Source organism: Salvelinus sp. IW2-2015, linkage group LG7 (assembly GCF_002910315.2).
Source record: "Salvelinus sp. IW2-2015 linkage group LG7, ASM291031v2, whole genome shotgun sequence".
NCBI classification, from domain to species: domain Eukaryota; kingdom Metazoa; phylum Chordata; class Actinopteri; order Salmoniformes; family Salmonidae; genus Salvelinus; species Salvelinus sp. IW2-2015.
In genome coordinates this window covers 22,781,699-22,803,185 of record NC_036847.1, presented here as the reverse complement: position 1 = coordinate 22,803,185, position 21,487 = coordinate 22,781,699, and the positions used below count along the sequence as shown (strand labels likewise).

Genomic DNA, 21,487 nt, shown 5'->3' with positions numbered 1-21,487 from the left:
CAGTTGCCAAACAGTTGCCAAATGTATTTTTTGTTGCGATTTTTAACTGAACATCTTCCCTTAGGACTAAGCACTATTTTGTTATTGAACTCTATGGCATGTTCTAAAACACCCGTTTGAGGCACATTATGGATCAAATTGATTTATATAGCCTAATTTGCGCGACTAAAAGTTATTTCTAATATTTCTGGTGCGCTGGTTTTGGACGCTGTCAAAAATGTTTATAGGCGCGCTTGATAAAGACATCCAGTCCACAAGGTGGCAACAACAGCGTAAGTGTTGCACAGAGACATAGCGGAAGTGGAGATGAAAGGTTGTAAACATGGCGCCGGCCTTGGAAGACGATGAAATCGACAACAACGATTACTATTCTTTACTTAATGTCAGAAGAGAGGTAGTGCATGTTTGGATCCTGTTGGATGTGTTTGTGTGGATGTTTTGAGAAGTGTTTTCATAGTCGGTTTGATTCATTTGTTAAAGTTTTCTGGACCAAATTGAAGCGGCTTCCCGTTTTGCTATCCAGCTAAGCTAGCTAGCTAAGTCAGTTGACCCTCGCTTATCATTGATTTCGGACTGTTCTGTAAAATGTGGCTAGCGTAAGGCAATATTTATAGAATTTAAGAGGATGCGCCCTGGTAAAGCCTGTCACTGGCACCAGAAGCCAAACATCACAACTCTCTCCACTAGAACCAAATCCAGTAACTGTCAGGATGCCACTGCTCACGAGAGGTTTGGTTCTGAGTAGACGAGAAAATGGCCAGCTTTCAAATGCATGCAAGTTTGTTTCTGCCAAGCAAAGACTAGCTGCTTGGCTTGCCACCCGTCATAGTCAGGCCTCAATTCCAGCATCTCATTTTAGGTGTTGTCACTTTTAAACCTATTTGTAAAGATGTATATGTCTACTTGCAATGTCAAAGAAGCCAAGGCAACACTGCACTGAACTTAGTGACTTTGCATAACTGTAAGTGGAATCATATTAACTAACTAGTACATTCTTACAAGTAAGTTGACATTCTCACTTTTTCTTCTGTTCGTCCATTAGGCGACACAGGAGGAGCTGAAGGGATCATACAGGCGACTGTGCATGCTCTACCACCCAGACAAGCACAGAGACCCAGAATTAAAGAGGCAGGCAGAACAGCTCTTTAACCTAGTGCATCAAGCTTATGAGGGTAAGATGAATCCTAGACTGGGACTTCATGTCATTTACCATCATGATTTTGCTCTGTTTCAGCTGAACATTTAGCTCAACTTACCTATTATTGTCTCTGCCCAGGATTGTATGCAGGATTGTATGCATGTGTACCTTTCATTGAAACTGATCAGTTGCATGTTTCTCGCTGTAGTCCTAAGTGACCCACAGTTACGAGCCATCTATGACATCTATGGCAAGAGAGGGCTGGATGTTGAAGGATGGGAGGTTAGTCCAGCAGTTTCTCATTGGCTTGTATTTATAACATACATAGGCTACTGTGGCATGAAAAGTACTATATATTTTCATTGTCAAGGTAATGAGTGTCGCTGATCATCAGGCAGCAATGGCTCAAATGGTATACTGATTCCAGGTGGTGGAGAGAAAAAGAACTCCAGTAGAGATCCGAGAGGAGTTTGAGCGTCTGCAGAGAGAGAGGGAGGAGAGACGGCTACAGCAGAGGACCAATCCCAAGGTTTGTGTGTGTTGCTAATGTATTAGTAACTATATGACTGAAACCCTGCTATTACATGATCAATTATTAATGTGATGGTGTCTCATTCAGGGGATGATCAGTGTGGGTGTAGATGCCACAGACCTCTTTGATCGCTATGAGGAGGATTACAAGGTTTTGCCCGGAGGGGGCTTCCCACATGTTGAGATCAACAAGATGCACATATCACAATCCATAGAGGTAATAGAAAAGCTTGAAATGGGTTTGAAAATGGGGAAAAGTCACTGTGGGTAAAAGTATGGCTGATGGACCATCACATTGGATAATCAGGAGTATTGTTATTTGTTACCTACTGCAGGCCCCCCTCACCACCACAGACACAGCTGTTCTCTCTGGCTCCCTGTCAACCCACAACGGAAACGGAGGAGGAAACATTAACCTGGCACTACGGAGAGTCACCTCTGCTAAGGGATGGGGGGAGGTCAGGAACCACTTAATCATTTACAATTTCTACCTACATATCACTCACACACACTGCAAGCTAGTGCTTTCACATGCTCCCACACCTACACTACATAAAACAAACAATTATCACATTTGTGTTTTATTTTACACTGAGTAGTCCAATGTGAGAGCTTATATATTTGTGTACCTATCCAGGTAGAGTTCGGGGCAGGAGACTCACACGGGCCCCTCTTAGGAATGAAGATATTCCGCAACCTCACTGCTCGCTGGTAAGTCAAGATTCCAGAACATTTTCTAATCTGTAAAGCTGCATCCAATTGTGTTTGGGCTATAGTTGAATCAGAAAAGACATACAGTAGAATGAAAGTTGTTTTTCTCCAGTCTGAAGACCTATACTGAAGAATGACTGTTGTTTTTCTCCAGCTTTGTGACTGCTCAGTGTGGACTCCAGTTCTCATCCCGGGGCGTGCGACCTGGTTGCACCACGGTGCTGGCTCGGCACCTGGACAAGAACACCATGGGTTACCTGCAATGGCGCTGGGGCACCCAGTCTTCCATGAACACCAGCATCGTCAGGGACACCAAGACCAGCCACTTCACCTTTGCCATGCAGGTCAGCATAAGATCATTATATACAGCAATTGTAGTATAAGAAGGGACTATCTGTTGTGGATGTATTCTCCATTTCCTCTCCTAACTGTATTTGTTGGCCCTCTGCAGCTTGGGATCCCTCACTCCTTCATGATGATGAGCTACCAGTACAAGTTCCAGGACGATGAACAGACCAAGGTCAAGGGCTCAATCAAGTATGTCCACTTCATGATAAGATTTTAGCCTTTTTGGTAAATGAAGGCCATTGAATCTTAGAACTGAAACCTTTATTATAAATCATCATGTCAGGCCACTGACAACATGGGAAGACTTGCTGACTGTCTGTCATTGTCTTGTAGATCAGGCTTTTTTGGGACAGTGGTGGAGTACYGTGCAGAGAGGAAGATCAGTCGGCACAGTGTCCTGGGGGCAACCGTCAGTGTAGGAGTACCTCAAGGAGTCTCCCTCAAGATAAAGTAAGTATGGCTCAGTTTTCTTCTAGGTGTGCCGAAACGTTGGTTGCTATACTAATTAAATGTTTGGGAGCATAATTATTGTGCAACTTTTAATTTTTATGGTTTACTCTCCCTTAAACAGCACCTCTATACAACATTTTCCGTCAGCTTATGCCTTTTACTAGTAAATTTTCCTTTTAACCTAACTCTCTCAGTACAGTAGTTGTTGGCACAAGGCATCTGGGTTGTTCTTGAATTGTGGTGGCATGGCATATTGGAAAATATTTACTTTATTTTTCAAGATTGTTTTAGTTAAATGTATTTGATATCTTACCCTTCTAAATCAGCTAATATGGTAGATTAAAGACWTTAAATATTTTTATCATATCATTGTGCCACCAGTAGGAGTAGTAACACCAGAGACACATTTTAGGTAATTAAGYATTTTCTAAAATGGAGGTCACAGGTGCTCAAAGCTAAGGTCGTTAACCCTTTGAAAATAATTTACTGAASTGATATCATTGATCATGTAATTTCCCTTCATTTAAATTGAGGAACACCAATGACGCTTTGCATTTAGACACACCAAATTATCAATGGAATCCTAAAATGTATTACATGCTAAAATAGTGTGATTAGCTAATRKTTTTCTTTCAAATATACCCCTCCCCTGATAAGGTTGCCACTGGAGTGAATGCTCAAGGCCCTTATATCTTTTTAATTAGTGATTTTCAAGGTGGTAACACCAATGACATAAAACGTAGGGACACAGTTATATTTTTTATTATTAATATATTAAATAATAGATATCTCTATATCCCCCAAAACCTGTCACTACTACTCTGCAAAGAGTAGTAACTATGCAAACAGTAAAACTGAGAAAAATGGCATTAAAGTTTTCTGAACTCTGAGCCTGATGGTAAACCGTAGTAACTGGAGTCAAAACACAGTTGGACAAAGACAGGGTGCAGTAGCTTCACTTAGTAACAACAATGATTGACAGCCATCATAGATGGTAACGACATCTTGATGTGACAGACGTTGGTTTAGCATATTTGAACTTGACTGGCGCTGTGCAGTAAAGAACGGAGTCAGGCAGCACACGAGTGATATTCCGACTACTTTGCCTATCCTATTTGCTATAGTCTATTTGAGTAAAAGTTATATACAGAAAGCAAAAGAGGAATGTAGGCTATACAGAGCACAAAATGTCCAGTCAGAAAATATTGTTTCTCTGTCGGATTCATGGGTGTCTAGGGCCCTCAAACTCAACTCTGGACCTCGAAGCCAGTTCCACTGCGTTTTTTCATTGTTCCCCTCTAATCACGGACTGAATTAGACCTCGGACACCAGGTGTGTACAATTAATAATCAGGTAGAACAGAACCAGCAGGCTTCGGACCTCGTAGGGTAAGAGTTAAATACCCCATGGTCTAGGGTTTACCGAGAATGGTGCGACAATACAAAAGCAATCAGTTAGCAACAGTCCTGTGTGCGAAAACAACTCGTTGATGAGAGGTCGAAGGAGAAAGGCAGGAATCGTGCAAGCTAACTGGTGGGCCACAAAGAGGCAATGTGCTTTTGCAGCAGATGACCATACCGGGTTCCACTCCTCAGCTAAAAATAAGAAAAGGTGACTCCAGTGGGCATGCGATCACCAACACTGGACAATTGAGGAGTGGAAAAACATTGCCTGGTTTGACGAATCCCGATTCCTGTCTAATAATCATGCTGTTTAATCAGCTTCTTGATATGCAACACRTGTCGGATAGATGGATTATCTTGGCAAATGACAAATGCTCACTTACAGGGATGTAAACAAATTTGTGCACAAGCTTTTTGTGCATATGGAAAATGTCTGGGATCTTTTATTTCTGCTCATGAAACATGGGACCAACACTTTACATTGCATTTTATATTTTTTTTCAGTATAGTTCATCCACAATACTAACCTAAATGAGTGAAAAGGAAGCCTGTACAGAATATTTTTTTCCCAAAACATACATCCTGTTTGCAAAAAGGCACTAAAGTAAAACTGCAAAACGTGGCAAAGAAATGTAACTTTATGTCCTGAATACAAAGCGTTGGATTTGCCCAAAATGTAACATAACACATCACTGAGTACCATATTTTTAAGCATAGTGGTGGCTGCATTGTGTTATGGGAATGAACTAGGGAATCTTTTGGGGATAAACATAAATGGAATAGAGCTAAGCAAAGGCAAAATCTTAGAGGAAAACCTGGTTCAGTCTGCTCTCCAACAGACACTTGGAGACAAAATGTACCTTTCAGGAGGAGAGTAACCTAAAACACAAGGCCAACTATACACTGGAGTTGCTTACCAAAATGACATTGAATGTTCCTGAGTGGCCTAGTTTTGACTTAAATCGTCTTGAAAATCTGACAAGACTTAAATGACTGTCTAGCAATTATCAACAACCAACTTGACAGAGCTTGAATAATTTATATGTGCTAATATTGTACAATCCAGGTGTGCAAAGCTCTTACATGCTGACCAGACCGGATGCGRCGTGTGCGCGAGCGTTGCAAAATAAATGTACACATGTTATTCAATCATTCCACTCGCACTGCTCGCTAGCGTCTGTGTGGCCAGGTGCTAAAATAGAACTTGCTTCTATTTGTGACGCTCGACGCGCTGCAAGTTCTGCCTCTCCCATCTTCTCATTGGTTTTTAGGAGCATATACCCACGTGGGTGATTGAAAGTTGAACTGCGGTCCACACTCCAGTCAGTTGTGATAATGTATCTTTTAAAGTTGGTGCCAGTCCAAAGAAGAAGAAGCCTGAAGGAGGAGAGATTACTAGAAAACAAACGTTTACACTTTTATCTGTAGATTAATTGTCGGATTAGAGGGCATTGTGCATTTCAGGTAAAATAACAACCCAATGTTTATATACCAGGACAAATTAGCTAGCAACAGCAAGCTAGCTAGCTAAATTGCCATAAATGTTTAATGCTTTTCGACCTGTCCCCAAATTAATATAATTGGTTGAGAGTTCGTTTTGATATTTCAACCTGCATGTCCTGATCGCGTCTGGTGTGGGCGGATAAAATCAATGCATGCAGACGTGCGGTCTGGTCATCATGTTAGACTTACCCAGAAAGATTCACAGCTGTAAACAATRGCTGCCTAAGGTGATTCTAACATGTATTGACTTAGTGGTGTAAATACTTATGTAAATTAGATTTCTGTATTACAATACATTTGGAAAATTTTGTAATACATAGTTTCACTGTCATTATGGGGTAATGTGTGTAGATGGGCGAGAATTTTTTTGAACTCCATTTTGAATTCCGGCTGTAACARAACAAAATGTGGAATAAGTCAAGGGCTATGAATACTTTCTGAAGGCACTGTAGATACATTTGCAAAAAAAATCTAGTGTGGGCCTTGTGTTCTAAAAATAAGAGCGGAGGATGAGGCAAATAAAGCAATTATTATCCAATTCTGAAGACGGTAGACTTTGCTTCTCTCCAGCCCATGATTTATAACCTAACTCACTACAGCCTGTTCCTCACCAGTTGACTATCACTTTGCTCCGTCATGTGCGTGCCACACAGACACACACAATCGTATGAATTTAGTTAGAGAAAACGATTCCTGTAAACATGCCCTGCTACAAGCAGGTAGCAAGTTATGGATGAACCTGAAATGTGACATATTTGAATGAAGAATGTCATCTTTTTGGCTAACCGCATTGGAACAGTCTTGTCTTTTAGGACATGAACTGGCAGAAAAGGTTTAAGCAATGTATAGTGCCATTGTTTTCAGGAAGGTGTACCATGGCGATAGYAGGGACAGGAGTCAGACAAAGGGCAGGGCTGCCAAATGTGTAGTTACAGCTGTTTGCAATTCTACGACAGTACTCATTACTGGGAGGGAGGCGAAGTATTTGCTTGCTCACCCGAAGTACTTAAAGGTAGAGTCAGCTAAATGACGTTGCAGGGGCAGCACCGCAGATTGCGATGACCTKGCTCTCGCGCACACACTGCGCATGTGCACGGGTTCACTTTACGCTCTTACAATGTGGTTACAATGTGGTTACCACCGGACAAAACAGCCGAAGTTTTGCCTCGTACTCCAACTTTCTTAGTTGTTGCGTAAATTGACCCACTATGCTGCTTACTTTGTGCATCCACGTCATATCGTTGACTCCAACTTTAAAACAATTTATAAAGGTAAGGACTTGCGGTATGTTTAATCATTGATAAATAGTTCAATATGAACAAAAACATGATATACAGTACATTCGGAAAGGAGATAAAATGTTATTGGTCACATACACATGTTTAGCAGATGTTATTGCGGGTGTAGCGAAATGCTTGTGCTTCTAGTTCCGACAATGCAGCAATATATAACAATTTCACAACAAATACTTAATACACAGAAATCTAAGTAAAGGAATTGAATTAAGAATATATAAATATATGGACGAGTAATGTCAGAACGGCATAGACTAAGATACAGTAGATAGTATAGAATACAGTACACACATGAGATGAGTAATGCAAGATATGTAAACATTATTAAAGTGACATTAAAAGTGACTAGTGTTCCATTTATTAAAGTGGCCAATTATTTCAAGTCTGTATGTAGGCAGCAGCCTCGCTGTGCTAGTGATGGCTATTTAACAGTCTGATAGCCTTTTAGAGAGAAGCTATTTTTCAGTCTCTCAATCCCAGTTTTAATGCACCTGTACTGACCTTTCCTTCTGGAGGATAGRGGGGTGAACAGTTAGTGGTTCGGGTGGTTGTTGTCCTTTGATCTTTTTAGCCTTCCTGTGACATTGGGTGCTGTAGGTGTCCTGGAGGGCAGGTAGTMTGCCCCCAGGGATGCGTTGTGCAGACCGCATCACCCTCTGGAGAGCCATGCGGTTGTGGGCGGTGCAGTTGCCYTACCAGGCGGTGATGCAGCCTGACAAGATGCTCTCAATTGTGCATCTGTAAAAAWTTTAGGTGACAAGCCAACCGGTCAGGATGCTCTCGATTGTGCAGCTGTAGAACTTTGAGGATCTGGGGACCCATGACAAATCTTTTCAGTCTCCTGAGGGGGAAAGGTGTTGTCATGCCCTCTTCACGACTGTCTTGGTGTGTTTGGACCATGATAGTTCGTTGGTGATGTGGACACAAAGGAACTTGAATCTCTCGACCCGCTCCACTACAGCCCAGTCGATGTTAATGTGGGCCTGTTCGGCCCGCCTTTTCCTGTAGTCCACGATCAGCTCCTTTGTCTTGCGCACATTGAGGGAGAGGTTGTTGTCCTAGCACCACACTGCCAGGTCTCTGACCTCCCTATAGGCTGWCTCATCATTGTCGGTAACCAGGCCTACCACTGTTGTCATCAGCAAACTTAATGATGGTGTTAGTCGTGGGTGAACAGGGAGTACAGGAGGGGACCCCTGTAGGGCCCCAGTGTTGAGGATCAGCGTGGCAGACATGTTGCCTACCCTTACCACCTGGATCCAGTTGCAGAGGGAGGTGTTTAGTACTAGGGTCGTTAGCTTAGTGATGAGCTTTGTGGGCACTATGGTGTTGAACGCTGAGCTGTAGTCAATGAACAGCATTCTCACACAGATGTTCCTTTGGTCCAAGTGGGAAAGGGCAGTGTTGAGTGCAATAGAGATTGCATCATCTGTTGATCTGTTGGGGTGGTATGTGAATTGGAGTGGGTCTAGGGTGTCCGGGAATGCTGTTGTGAGCCATGACCAGCCTTTCAAAGCACTTCATGGCTACTGACATGAGTGCTACGGGGTGGTAATCATTTATGCAAGTTACCTTTTCTTCCTTGGGCACAGGGACTATGGTGGTGTGCTTGAAACATGTAGATATTACAGACTCGATCAGGCAGAGGTTGAAAATGTCAGTGAAGACACTTGCCAGTTGGTCCGCACATGCCCTGAGTACACTTCCTGGTAATCCGTCTGGCTCCGCTGTCTTGTTAATGTTGACCTGTTTAAAGGTCTTGCTCACATCGGCTACCGAGTGTTATCACACAGTTGTCCGGAACAGCTGGTGCCCTAATGCATGCTTCAATGTTGCTTGCCTTGAAGCGAGCATAAAAGGCATTTAGCATGTCTGGTACGCTCGCGTCACTGGGCAGCTCGTGGCTGAGTTTCCCTTTGTAGTCCGTAATAGTTTTCAGGCCCTAGCACATCCAACGAGCGTCAGAGCCGGTGTAGTTGGATTCAATCTTAATCCTGTATTGACGCTTTGCGTGTTTGATGGTTTGTCTCAGGTCCTAGTGGGATTTCTTACAGGTGTTCGGATTGAAAGAGGCAGCTCTAGCCTATAGCTCGATGCGGATGTTACCTGTAATCCATGACTTCTGGTTGGGATATGTACGTACGATCACTGTGGTGGGGACGTCGTCGAAGCACTTATTGATGAAGCCGTTGACTGAGGTGGTATACTCCTCAATGCCATTGGCTGAATCCCGGAACATATTCCAGTATGGGCAAGCAAAACTGTCCTGTAGCGTAGAATCCACATCATCTTACCACTTCTGCATTGAGTGAGTCGCTGGTGCTTCCTGCTTTAGGTTTTGCTTGTAACCAGAAATCAGGAGGATAGAATTATGGTCAGATTTGCCAAAGGGAGGGCGAGCTTCGTATGCAGATTTGTAAACCGGATTTAAGTTTGCCTGCATTAAAGTCCCCGGCCACTAGGGGCACCGCTTCTGGATGGGCAGTTTTCTTGTTTGCTTATGGCCTTCTATAGTGCGGTCTTAGTGCCKGCATCATTTTTTTGGTGGTATATAGACAGCTGCGAATAATATAGATAGTGGTCTACAGCTTATCATAAGGTGCTCTACCTCAGGCAAGCAATACCTCGAGACTTCTTTAATATTAGACATCGCGCACCAGCTGTTATTGACAAATAGACATACAGCCCCGCCCCTTGTCTTACCAGACGTAGCTTCTCTGTCCTGCCAATGCATGGAAAATCCCGCCATTGTCGTTGTTCAGCCACGACTCAGTGAAACATAAGATATTACAGTTTTTAATGTCCRGTTGGTAGGATAGTCTTGATCGTATATCATCCATTTTGTTTTCCYATGATTGCACGTTGGCCAATAGAACGGATGGTAGTGGAGGTTTACTCACTCACCTACGAATTCTCAGAAGGCACCCTGACCTCCGCCCGCTTTTTCGCTGTCTTCACGCAAATGACAGGAATTTGGGCCCGTTCGCGAGAAAGCACTATATCCTTCGCGTCAGACTCGTTAAAGAAAACATCTTCGTCCAGTTCGAGGTGAGTAATCACTGTTCTGATGTCCAGAAGTTATTTTCGGTCATAAGAGATGGTAGCAGAAACATAATGTACAAAATAAGTAAAAAAATAAGTAACAAACAATACAAAAAAACGAACAAAACAGCACATTGGTTAGGAGCCCGTAAACGCCAGCCATCCCCTCCGGCGCCATTCTAGTGGACTCTTCCTAGAGCTGGCTGCATTAAAGTGCACCGTTTCTGGATGGGCAGTTTTCTTGTTTACTTATGGCCTTCTATAGTGCGGTCTTAGTGCCAGCACACGAAGCTGAGCAATCGTGTGATAAGGGCCTTGGTCAGGGAGGTGACCATGAACCCAATGGTCACTCTGACAGAGCTCCAGAGTTCCTCTGTGGAAATGGGAGAGCTTTTAGGCCTTTTATGGTAGTGGCCAGACGGAAGACACTCCTCAGTAAAAGACACATGACAGCCCACTTGGAGTTTGCCAAAAGACACCTAAAAGACTCTCAGACCATGAGAAACAAGATTCTATGGTCTGATGAACCCAAGATTGTAATATTTTGCCTGAATGCCAAGCATCYCYTCTGGAGGAAACCAGGCACGCTCATCACCTGGCCAATACAATCCCTACAGTYGAGCGTGGTGGTGGCGGCAGCATCATGCTTTGGGGATGTTTTTCAGGTACTGGGAGACTAGTCAGGATTGAGGGAAAGATGATCGGAGCAAAGTACAGAGAGATCCTTGATGAAAACCTGCTCCAGAGCGCTCAGGACCTCAGACTGYGGCAAAGGTTCACCTTTCAACAGGACAACGACTCTAAGCACACAGCTAAGATAATGCAGGAGTGACTTCGAGACAAGTCTCTGAATGTCCTTGAGTGGCCCAGCTGGAGTCCGAACTTGAAGCCGATCAAACATCTCTGGAGAGACCTGAAAATAGCTGTGCAACCTGACAGAGTTTGAGAGGATCTGTATAGAACAATGGGATAAACTCCCCAAATACAGGTGTGCCAAGCTTGTTGCGTCATATCCAAGAAGACTCACGGCTGTAATCACTGCCAAAGGTGCTTCAACAAAGTACTGAATAAAGGGTCTGAATACTTAGGTAAATGTTGTATTTCAGTTTTTTATTTTGAATACATTTGATAATAAAAGGCTGTGCGTAATGACGTAGTCCAAATAAAAAAACAGTGCTCTCTGTTTCCATTCCATCTCTGTCGATGGTTTTGGCACAATGTCTGCAATAAATAGCAAATGTGTCTGCTCTGGTCTTGGTACTTGCACTCTAGCCAACAGTTTGCAGATCCAGTGAAGAGGGTACATCATGAGATTATGGATAACAGCAAGATCATTTGCCAATTGGCAGCCAAGCAGCGATCATCATGTCACCAGCATACAACTGAAGACCCCCAATATTTATTGGAAAGGAGCATTAAGCTCATCACCATGCACTTTCAGCACCCTGTGATGTTCATTATTACTTATTTCTTATGTAGCCTAAAACTCYACATGCTTTTCCAAGTCGTAGTGGGGGGACCCCACAACATTGCTAACGGTGACTGCGGCAAGTTTACGGCGACATTTGTTTCTATCACCAAATGCGCAAGAAAACATTTCCACTGCCATTTGTTGCATGATCTATTTCACCAAACAAAAAAATATCCACACCTGTCTAGCGTATTTGATTCTGTCGACATTTAGAGTTTACTCAGGTATTTAACTCTCATAAAAATATTTGGATCGAAACATGGTTATTGTTGATGCATCTTATTTGTGCAGGCTGAACCGTGCCAGCCAGACATATTTCTTCCCCATCCATCTGACTGACCAGCTCCTACCCAGTGCAGTGTTCTACGCCACGGTTGGACCACTCATCTTCTACCTCGCTATCCAGAGACTCATCATAAGGCCCTACGTGCGTGCCCAGCAGGAACAGTAAGATTGCCCACTTATCTACAGTTAATGTTAGTCTGTGTCACTCTGACTATTTCAATTGCTCAAAATGCGTACTTACTACTTTCTGTCAACCTACCTAAAACACATAATGGGAAAGTGTGTGATGGCCTTACAGCATCCTAGCTTGGCTTTACTAATAGAAGTAGTAGTAAACAAATTGTGTGCAATGAAATCTTGTAAAGCTCTCCTAATTATTCCATTATTTCTCTCCACTGTATAGGGACCTGGAGAAGCACCGGGAGAGTTCAGCTTCAGACATTGCTAGGAAAAAGCAAGAGGCAGAATCTGCTGTGAGTGCACGATGTCTCCTTATAGACATACAGAAACAATTTCTCCTCCGACATACATAATGTATATTGGTGTCAAGCAAATACATTTTACACATGATTAAAACACTAGGACTGGATGCTCTATTGGTCTCCTTTTTTGTGTGAATTTTAGCAACTTGATCTGACATCTCTCTTATCTGCTGAAGGTTTTGCTAATGCAGGAGTCTGTGCGCAGGATCATTGAAACTGAGGAATCTAAAATGGGTAAATGGGCTTCTGTCAGCACCAGAATGATCAGTATAAGAACACATTATAGAAGCTATAAAATGAGTTCAGTGACTCAACATGCTGACAGGATAATGTTTCCTGGATCAGGTCTCATCATCCTCAACGCTTGGTATGGCAAGTTTGTGACCGACAACAGTCGGAGGCATGAGCGGGCAAAGGTCATTGATGTGTCTGTTCCACTGCAATGCCTGGTGAAGGACTCCAAGCTCATACTCACCGAGGCTACAAAGGTATACAGCTAAAGTTACTGGACTAACTCTATCATAGCTCAGTTGCCCTGAATGTCTGAATACAAAAATTCCCTCTTTTTTTTCTTTTTTTTTTGCATGACTGAATGCAAAATGTCAGTTGAGTAATTTGTCGATTAACATTTTTCAGATTATGATACTGATCATGGTACTGCTAATGCWACTGCAATTGTGTGATTACAGAAACTCACCTTGAAACTATAAACCGCCTTAGGCYTAGAAAGTAGTYTTGACAGGTCTGTGATGATGACTGATGTTATTGTGGTGTTCTCCCAGACTGGATTACCTGGGTTCTATGACCCCTGTGTGGGGGAGGAGAAGAGCCTGAAAGTCCTGTATCAGTTCCGGGGGGTGATGCATCAAGTTCTCTCCCCTGATGGGGAAGCACTCAGGATACCAAAACAATGTAGGTAGCCTTATCAATGTGTCTGCTAAACTAAATCAGTTACATTTCTTACAATAGTGTATTTGTATTCAAGATTTTCAATTGAATGTGTTTCATAGATTTGTTGGTTTTGTCATTTCTTTTTTCTCATGTAGCTCACAGGATTGATGCTGACACATAGGAGCCTCTTTTCTGGACCAAATGGGACATGACACAATGTTAAACTTTGACAATGGATGGACAGACTCGTATTGTAGAGACACGGAGTTACTCGTTGTGCCCTAAAAAGTCATGCATATCCACCTTCATGTTGTTCATCTAATTATGCCGATGAGACATGTCAGAAATGTACTCAGCAGGGGTTGCCCTTTTGAATGAAATTCAGTCTAAAGTCTAAATTCACTCTAAAAATAGGATGGTCATAATCTCGCTTTCCTCAGCCTACAGTAGTCTATGAATCTTTAAAGTACTCCCCTTTCAGGTATGGCTTGTAATGTCTGACTCAGTACTGTACTAACACTGCAGTGCCTATGTGACCCTATTGAAGGTATGAATGCATCTCTGTATATGCCATATTATTAAAGTCAATATTTTTCAAGCTGAAATAACTCATTTGGGAAATTGAGCTTGAAACAATATTTAGTCACAATATTTAGTTTATTTTTTAACTTTTTTTTTATTAAACAAACTAATGGGCTTTCTGAAATGTAAATAATGATACAAGAGTATAAGGATTATTGGCCTGCACATTTGTACAAAATTATCAAATATTTGTCAAAAGATAAACCCAAAGATGATTGGAAGTGTGCCCCACCTGTATGGTTTGCACTGTCAGGAGATCAATTGATAAGCCTATGACATGCCTGACCGGTTAGTGCCTAGTGCCTGACCGGTTAGTGAATAGTACAGGGCTGACTATCTCCCTTCTCATGCAGTATAAAATCACACTCTGATACCATGACATACTGGACTTAGAAGTACAGAAAATAACAGACCAGGTGTAGGCCTATATTCAGTTATGTAATTTGAGTGGTTTACTGTTGACATTTTAGATCTAATTCACTGTAGTCAAGTTTTAGGGTAACTTGACAGATGGGAATATTAGAAAAAGTACACTACCAGTCAAAAGTTTCAGAACACCTATTCATTCCTTGTTCTTTCTTTATTTTTACTATTTTCTACATTGGAGAATAATAGTGAAGCTCTCAAAACTATGAAATAAACATATGGAATCATGTAGTAAACAAAAGTGTTAAACAAATCAAAATGTATTTTGTATTTGTTATTATTCAAATAGCCATCCTTTGCCTTGACAGATATGCAAAAACAAAAAAAATCTCAACCAGCTTCACCTGGAATGCTATTCCAACATTCTTGAAGGAGATCCCACATACGCTGAGCACTTGTTGGCTGCTTTTCCTTCACTCTGCYGTCCGACACATCCCAAACCATCTCAATTTGGTTGAGGTCGGGGGATGGTCGAGGCCAGGTGATCTGATCCAGCACTCCACRCACTCCTTGGTAAAATAGCCCTTACACAGAATGGAGGTGCTTCTACACCTGCATTGCTTGCTGTTTGGGGTTTTAGGCTGGGTTTGTGTACAGCACTTTGTGACATCAGCTGATGTAAGGGCTTTATGAATAAATTTGATTGATTGTCCTGTTGAAAAACAAATTATAGTCCGGCAAAGCAGATGGGATGGCGTATCGCTGCAGAATTCTGTGGTTGCCATGCTGGTTAAGTGTGCCTTGAATTCTAAGTAAATCACAGTGTCAGCAGCAAAGCACCATAACACCACCTCCTCCATGCTTTATGGTGGGAACCACACATGCGGAGATCTTCCGTTCACCTACTCTCTGTCTCACAAAGACACGGCGGTTGGAACCAAAAATATCAAATTTGGACTCCAGACCAAAGGACAGATTTCCACCGATCTAATGTCCATTGCTCATGTTTCTTGGCCCAAGCAAGTCTCTTCTTATTATTGGTGTCCTTTAGTAATGGTTTCTTTGCAGTAATCGACCATGAAGGCCTGATTCACACTGTCTCCTCTGAACAGTTGATGTTGAGATGTATTTTGGCTGCAATTTCTGAGGCTGGTAACTCCTCTGCGCAGAGGTAACTCTGGGTCTTCCTTTCCTGTGGCGGTCCTCACAAGAGCCAGTTTCATCATAACTCTTGATGGTTTTTGCGACTGCAAGTTCTTGAAATTCTCCATATTGACTGACCTGCATGTCTTAAAGTAATGAGGCACTGTCATTTCTGTTTGCTTATTTGAGATGGACTTGATCTTTTACCAACTAGGGCTATCTCATCTGTATACCAACCCTACCTTGTCACAACACAACTGATTGCCTCAAACGCATTAAGGAAAGAAATTCCACAAATGAACTTATATTAAGGCACACCTGTTAATGAAAATGCACTCCAGGTGACTACCTCATGAAGCTGGTTGAGAGAATGCCAAGTGTGCAAAGCTGTCATCAAAGCGTGGCTATTTGAAGAATCTGAAATCTAAACTATATTTTCATTTAACACTTTTTTTGGTTACTATATAATTTCATGTGTTATTTCATAGTTTATGTCTTCACTATTATTCTACAATGTAGAAAAGAGTAAAAGTGAAGAAAAACCCTTGAATGAGTATGTGTTCTAAAACTTTTCACCGGTAGTGTATGTGTTTATGAAATGCCATTTATACAGTTAAAGTCGGAAGTTTACATACACTTAGGTTGGAATCATTAAAACTAGTTTTTCAACCATTCCACACATTTCTTGTTAACAAACTATAGTTTTGGCAAGTCGTTTAGGACATCTACTTTGTGCGTGACAAGTCATTTTTCCAACAACTGTTTACAGACAGATTATTTTACTTATAACTCACTGTGTCACAATTCCAGTGGGTCAGAAGTTGACTGCCTTTAAACAGTTTGGAAAATTCTAGAAAATTACGTCATGGCTTTAGAAGCTTCTGATAGGCTAATTGACAACATTTGAATCAATTGGAGGTGTACCTGTGGATGTATTTCAAGGCCTACCTTCAAACTGTGACGCTTTGCTTGACATCATGGGAAAATGAAAAGAAATCAGCCAASACCTCAGAAAAAAATTGTAGACCACAAGTCTGGTTCATTCTTGGGAGCAATTTCCAAACGCCTGAAGGTACCATGTTCATCTGTACAAACAATAGTACGCAAATGTAAACACCATGGGGCCACGCAGCCATCATACCGCTCAGGAAGGAGACACGTTCTGTCTACTAGAGATGAACGTACTTTGGTGCGAAAAGTGCAAATCAATCCGAGAACAGCAGCAAAGGACCTTGTGAAGATGCTGGTGGAAATGGGTACCAAAGTATTTATATCCACAGTCAAACCAGTCCTATATCGACAACTTGAAAGGCCGCTCAGCAAAGARGAAGCCGCTGCTCCAAAACCGCCATAAAAAAAGCCAGGCTATGGTTTGCAACTGCACATGGGGACAAAGATTGTACTTTTTGGAGAAATGTCCTCTGGGCCTGTAGTGCACAAAAGTAGAATTAAGACATCCGGGATAAATGGCTCAGCTGAGCTCAATGAAGCCAAAACATGTGCGCCAGGCTTAATTGGTTGCACAAAGACCAAGCCAGGATGAGCAGACACGGATTCATTAAGCCAGGTGAAACCAATCCTGGATAGGTGCGCTCACGGCTCACTCAAATAGACCCGCCACAGATCACAGATTAACTGATTTACCATGGCAACTAGAGCCGCGTAATTTTCCCCGTCGGAAGCACAAATCCTCATGGAGGCATACGAGGAGGTAAAGAATATAATTAAGAAGAAAGGCACACCGCCACAGTGATAAAGCAAAGAGAAAAAGCGTGGCAAAGTATTGCAGACCGCCTGAATGCGTAAGTAGTGCACAATTACACACTCACCGCTCCGCTGAAACATCACAATTACAATTCAAATATTAATTCACATCTCCAAAAATGCAGTTGTACTGTAATTATGAAACGGTTAAATTTTTAATTGAAATGCACTGCAGATATGAGTGAAATTGTGTAAAGTAACTCCATCACACTGTATAAAGCTATGATAAATTTTTTGATATTTTTACTGAAAACAAGACAAAAATACCAAGTAATTTTTGCAGTGTGGACTCCATTAAATGTGTGTGTGTGTGTGTGTGTGTGTGTGTGTGTAGATTAAACATGAACGGGCCAAAACGGACATGGCAGCAGGTCAAAATCAAATACAAGAAATTCTGCAGAATGGTATGGTCCCTGACTAATATTAACAAGCACAAGCATATATTGTACCCAGAAGGTGCCTGCTCACACATTGTCTGTACTGTTTTAGCATTGAAAGAAATACCCACAGACAAGGCACGGGTGGTGGGTCACCAAAGGTGACCTTACCCCAGCAGAGGACATGGCCTTGGAGCTAAATAAAGGCAGGCCCGTCTTAGAGGGGATCCCTGGGGGGAAAGAGACGAGCATAGGTTCCTCCCAAGATGCCACCCGCTTCATTCAAGGTATGTCCTTCCATCTCTACATGGGATACAACCACATTCATATTGAATCAATTTGGACTGTCTGACTTTGGTTTACCTATTGCCTTGCAGTGCTGGCAGCACTGTGTTCCTGTTAGAGCCACCAGCACAAGCACCAGACGATGCTGATCCAGTGAGTACTCCATCAAAGGCATACTGTAGGCCTGGCATGTCTTGTCTACTAGCTTCAATATGAATCCGATTAATGTGATAGGGTGAAGGCCCCAGTGCAGCAGCAACAGCACATGATGGAGACGATGATGAGGAGGAGACCATCTCTCTGGATTCCAGAAGGCATGAGGTATCATGTTAAGACTGTGAAAGTACTATTTACTCTACAATGGTGAGGAGTCCTCATCAAAATCAAAAAATCTAATTCTTTTACAGGACCCAGATGCTATACAGTGGGAAAACCAGCCTGGCAACATAGTGCGTATTAATAAAAGGACACCACATCCTGCCAAATTCCAGCTGCGCTAATTGTATGTGTTCACAGAGCTCACAAGCTATCAGAAAGTTGTATGGCAACCACCTCCGGCGCCAAATAGAACTGGCAGACATAGACATTCAGTACAAGAGAAAAGATGGAAAATCTTGCACTGGAGTCCGAAAAAAAAGAGGACAATTAGGAAACTGGACCTTGAAATAAAAAAACTTGAGAGGGAGGTGAGATATGCCTTCAATGTACACTGTATGCTAACTGTAACACAATGTATTAATCATTATTTTTCTTTCCTCCCCAGCTCCAAGAAGATGACACAGCTCAAAATAAAAATTAGGTATATTCTCGTAAAGTCAAGTGAGCCATGACATATGAGCTCTTATTGTGAGCACACAGGACGGTGGCATCTTTCTAAGGTTTTTTTTATTTTCCCAGCAATCAGTACAACCAAGTCATCGTTATAAGGCATCGCCCTCTTTTGCCCACCCCCCAGCACCAGGTGTGGCCACTAGCCTATATGAAGGCCCAAAATTGTGTGTTCCTTTCTGCTCTGACAATGGCATGCCCATTCGTGCGAGATGTGGTGGATGAGAAGCACTTGTGCTGAGGAGAGCCTTCAGGCGAGAAAAGGGTCTTCAGGGACCGGTTGGACCCACTGGCCTTCCCTGTGACCATCTATATGAAAGATACAGGTTTTCTGCAGATGGCATCAGATATCTATGCAGACTACTGGTCCAGGATAAGCACCGCACTGCACGGAGCCATGCACTGCACGGAGCCATGCACTGAGTGTGGAGCAAATGGTTTGTGTGGCCTTGCGCCTTTTTTGCTAGTGGAGCCTTCCTGTACTCAGTGGGGATGCAAACAGCTGAACAAGGCCACATTTGCCGCACAATAAGGAGTGTGTGTCTGTATCAAAGCATTAGCAGATGTCTTCATCTCCTTCCCTGGCCACAGAAGACTCTGTGACATCAAAGAGGAGTTCTATAGGATTGCAGGTAAGAGGATCTACAAATTACAGGACAACTGTTAACACATAGTAGAATACTCATTACTTTGTGTGACAGTTTCCCCAATGTCATTGGTGCAGTGGACTGCACACACATAAGGAAAAAAGCCCCCTCAGGTGCCCATGAGGCCGATTTTGTGAATAGGAAATCCTTTCACAGCATTAATGTTCAGGTGAACATAACTTTTTGATATTGTCCATTGACGAACACTCTGCATTGCCAGTGATGTGCATTGATTGGTGTAATATTCCTCATCTTATGATTTCAGATGGTCTGCAATGCGTGACTGTGTGATCAGCAATGTTGTGGCAAAATGGCCTGGCTCAGTCCATGACTCCAGAATCTTTCGGGCCTCTGAAATCTATCAGTGCCTATCACAAGGTAAGCCACACAACCCCTATTTATAACCATCCTGGCTGTGTCAAGAATATCACTGTGTTTATGAGGTAGTAATGATGAGATTTTGTGTTGACAGGTGAATTCTCTGGTGTGTTGCTGGGAGACAGGGGGTATGGCTGCCAGCCTTTTCTCCTGACACCTTTCACAGACCCCAGGAAGCACAGCAGGCTAAAACATGCCCATGCCAGGACCAGGGCAGAGTTGAAATGACCTTTGGCCTCCTGAAGGCACGCTTTCACTGCCTTCAAATTAAGGGTCAGCCCTGTTAGGGCATGTGATATTACTGTGGCTTGTGCTGTCCTCCACAATGTGGCCTGCCTGAGGAAGGAGAGGCCCCAGAGTGCCACCAGCCTGGACTGGGACAATCCGGCAATCTTCCCTTGAGACGACAGTGGTCGGCTGCTGAGGGACCAATATGTGTGAATTATTTTAGTTAGTATGTGTGCTTTCAATTTGGTTAATATGTCCTGCGGTGGCAGAGGAATTTGGGTTTTTTTGGGTTCGTTTTTTGACGAATTTGGCCTCTTATGATGTTTGTGCGGTATACTGTGTGTTATACAGCTGCAGGGAGGCTACTCGCATCCATCATCTTGCTGTTCAGTTGATGTGTATGGATTTGTCCTGCATTTATTTTAGTGTGCAGACATCCAGGTGTGTTATATACAGACCTTTGAATGTGTATGTATCATTTTGTATAATATGCTTGGATTCTGTGCTTTCCATCTTGTAGAGTCACATGTGACTTCAGTTTCGAAAGGAGCTGATGGTTTACCTGCTTTGTTTTGTCCTTATTCAATAAAGGAACAAATGTTACACATTGTTTTTTATTTCATATGGAATGTGTATTTGTTTATATGACAGAGTACTAGGGCCACACGAAGAAAAAGGATAAAGTCATAAATTTATGAGGCTGGTTCTTTCTGCAGAAAAGCTACATATTGTTTTTACAGTTTTGATACTTAGACAATGTATACTTAATATTCTGGCACATCAGCATGTCTTTGTTTATGAAACCATACTGAAGTACAATTTCACGAAATGCCCCAATCTGTCATTTTAACAACTGTCCTCCTTTAAAACAACTGGTTACAATATTATGACTTGTGTTTTTTTCCCCTCTGTGGCCCTAATATTCTATCATTTTATATATAGCCTTATAGTCTATGGGAAACTGTAAATTATTAATGATAGCAACATCATCTAAAAATCATTTTTTATCCAAAATCATTGAAATTAATGATCACAAACGTTTAAATAATAACAGTGGTCTAGTTATATGTGATAACAATGTATAAGTGAGCAGTGAAATAACTATTGGTTTCCATTTGTGGTGACTGCTGACTGACATTAGGGATGAGATTAAATAGATCCTGGAATTAGCCTGGTCTGGAGCAGGCTAGCTCCACAGAATAAAATCTCCATGGTAATTTTACCATAAACATATCCTCCTGCCCCCTATCCATCTTTAGTGCAACCGGATTCGGATCAATTGAGCCAGGATCACCAAGATATCCTGGCTTAATCCCTATCCTAGTTGTTGCAACAGGCC

General features: G+C 42.3%; 1 protein-coding gene and 2 long non-coding RNA genes across 4 annotated transcripts; all 3 read left to right on the top strand.

Moving 5' to 3' along the window:
* Positions 1 to 281: 281 nt before the first annotated feature.
* Positions 282 to 14,265, top strand: LOC111966620 (dnaJ homolog subfamily C member 11). 2 transcript variants are annotated; one of them, XM_023991439.2, is made up of 16 exons: positions 282 to 382; positions 1,043 to 1,172; positions 1,347 to 1,420; positions 1,566 to 1,667; positions 1,758 to 1,886; positions 2,005 to 2,127; positions 2,307 to 2,380; positions 2,535 to 2,724; positions 2,832 to 2,917; positions 3,062 to 3,178; positions 12,184 to 12,339; positions 12,581 to 12,650; positions 12,836 to 12,893; positions 13,005 to 13,147; positions 13,442 to 13,571; positions 13,706 to 14,265. In XM_023991439.2, exons 1-16 carry the CDS (start codon positions 323 to 325, stop codon positions 13,729 to 13,731), a joined length of 1,668 nt encoding a protein of 555 aa, XP_023847207.1. In that variant the 5' UTR covers positions 282 to 322; the 3' UTR covers positions 13,732 to 14,265. The 2 variants fall into 2 exon arrangements, with proteins under 2 accessions (XP_023847207.1, XP_023847206.1); XM_023991438.2 differs by having other exon boundaries at positions 283 to 394.
* Positions 14,266 to 18,159: 3,894 nt separating this feature from the next.
* LOC139028010 (uncharacterized) lies at positions 18,160 to 19,192 on the top strand. Its single transcript, XR_011480144.1, has 6 exons — positions 18,160 to 18,220; positions 18,302 to 18,388; positions 18,475 to 18,516; positions 18,584 to 18,753; positions 18,831 to 18,866; positions 18,965 to 19,192. It is a non-coding gene; the product is annotated as an uncharacterized lncRNA (long non-coding RNA).
* A 250-nt stretch (positions 19,193 to 19,442) lies between these two features.
* On the top strand, positions 19,443 to 20,101 carry LOC139028009 (uncharacterized). The gene is made up of 3 exons (XR_011480143.1): positions 19,443 to 19,527; positions 19,808 to 19,920; positions 20,015 to 20,101. It is a non-coding gene; the product is annotated as an uncharacterized lncRNA (long non-coding RNA).
* The last annotated feature ends 1,386 nt before the right edge of the window (positions 20,102 to 21,487 follow it).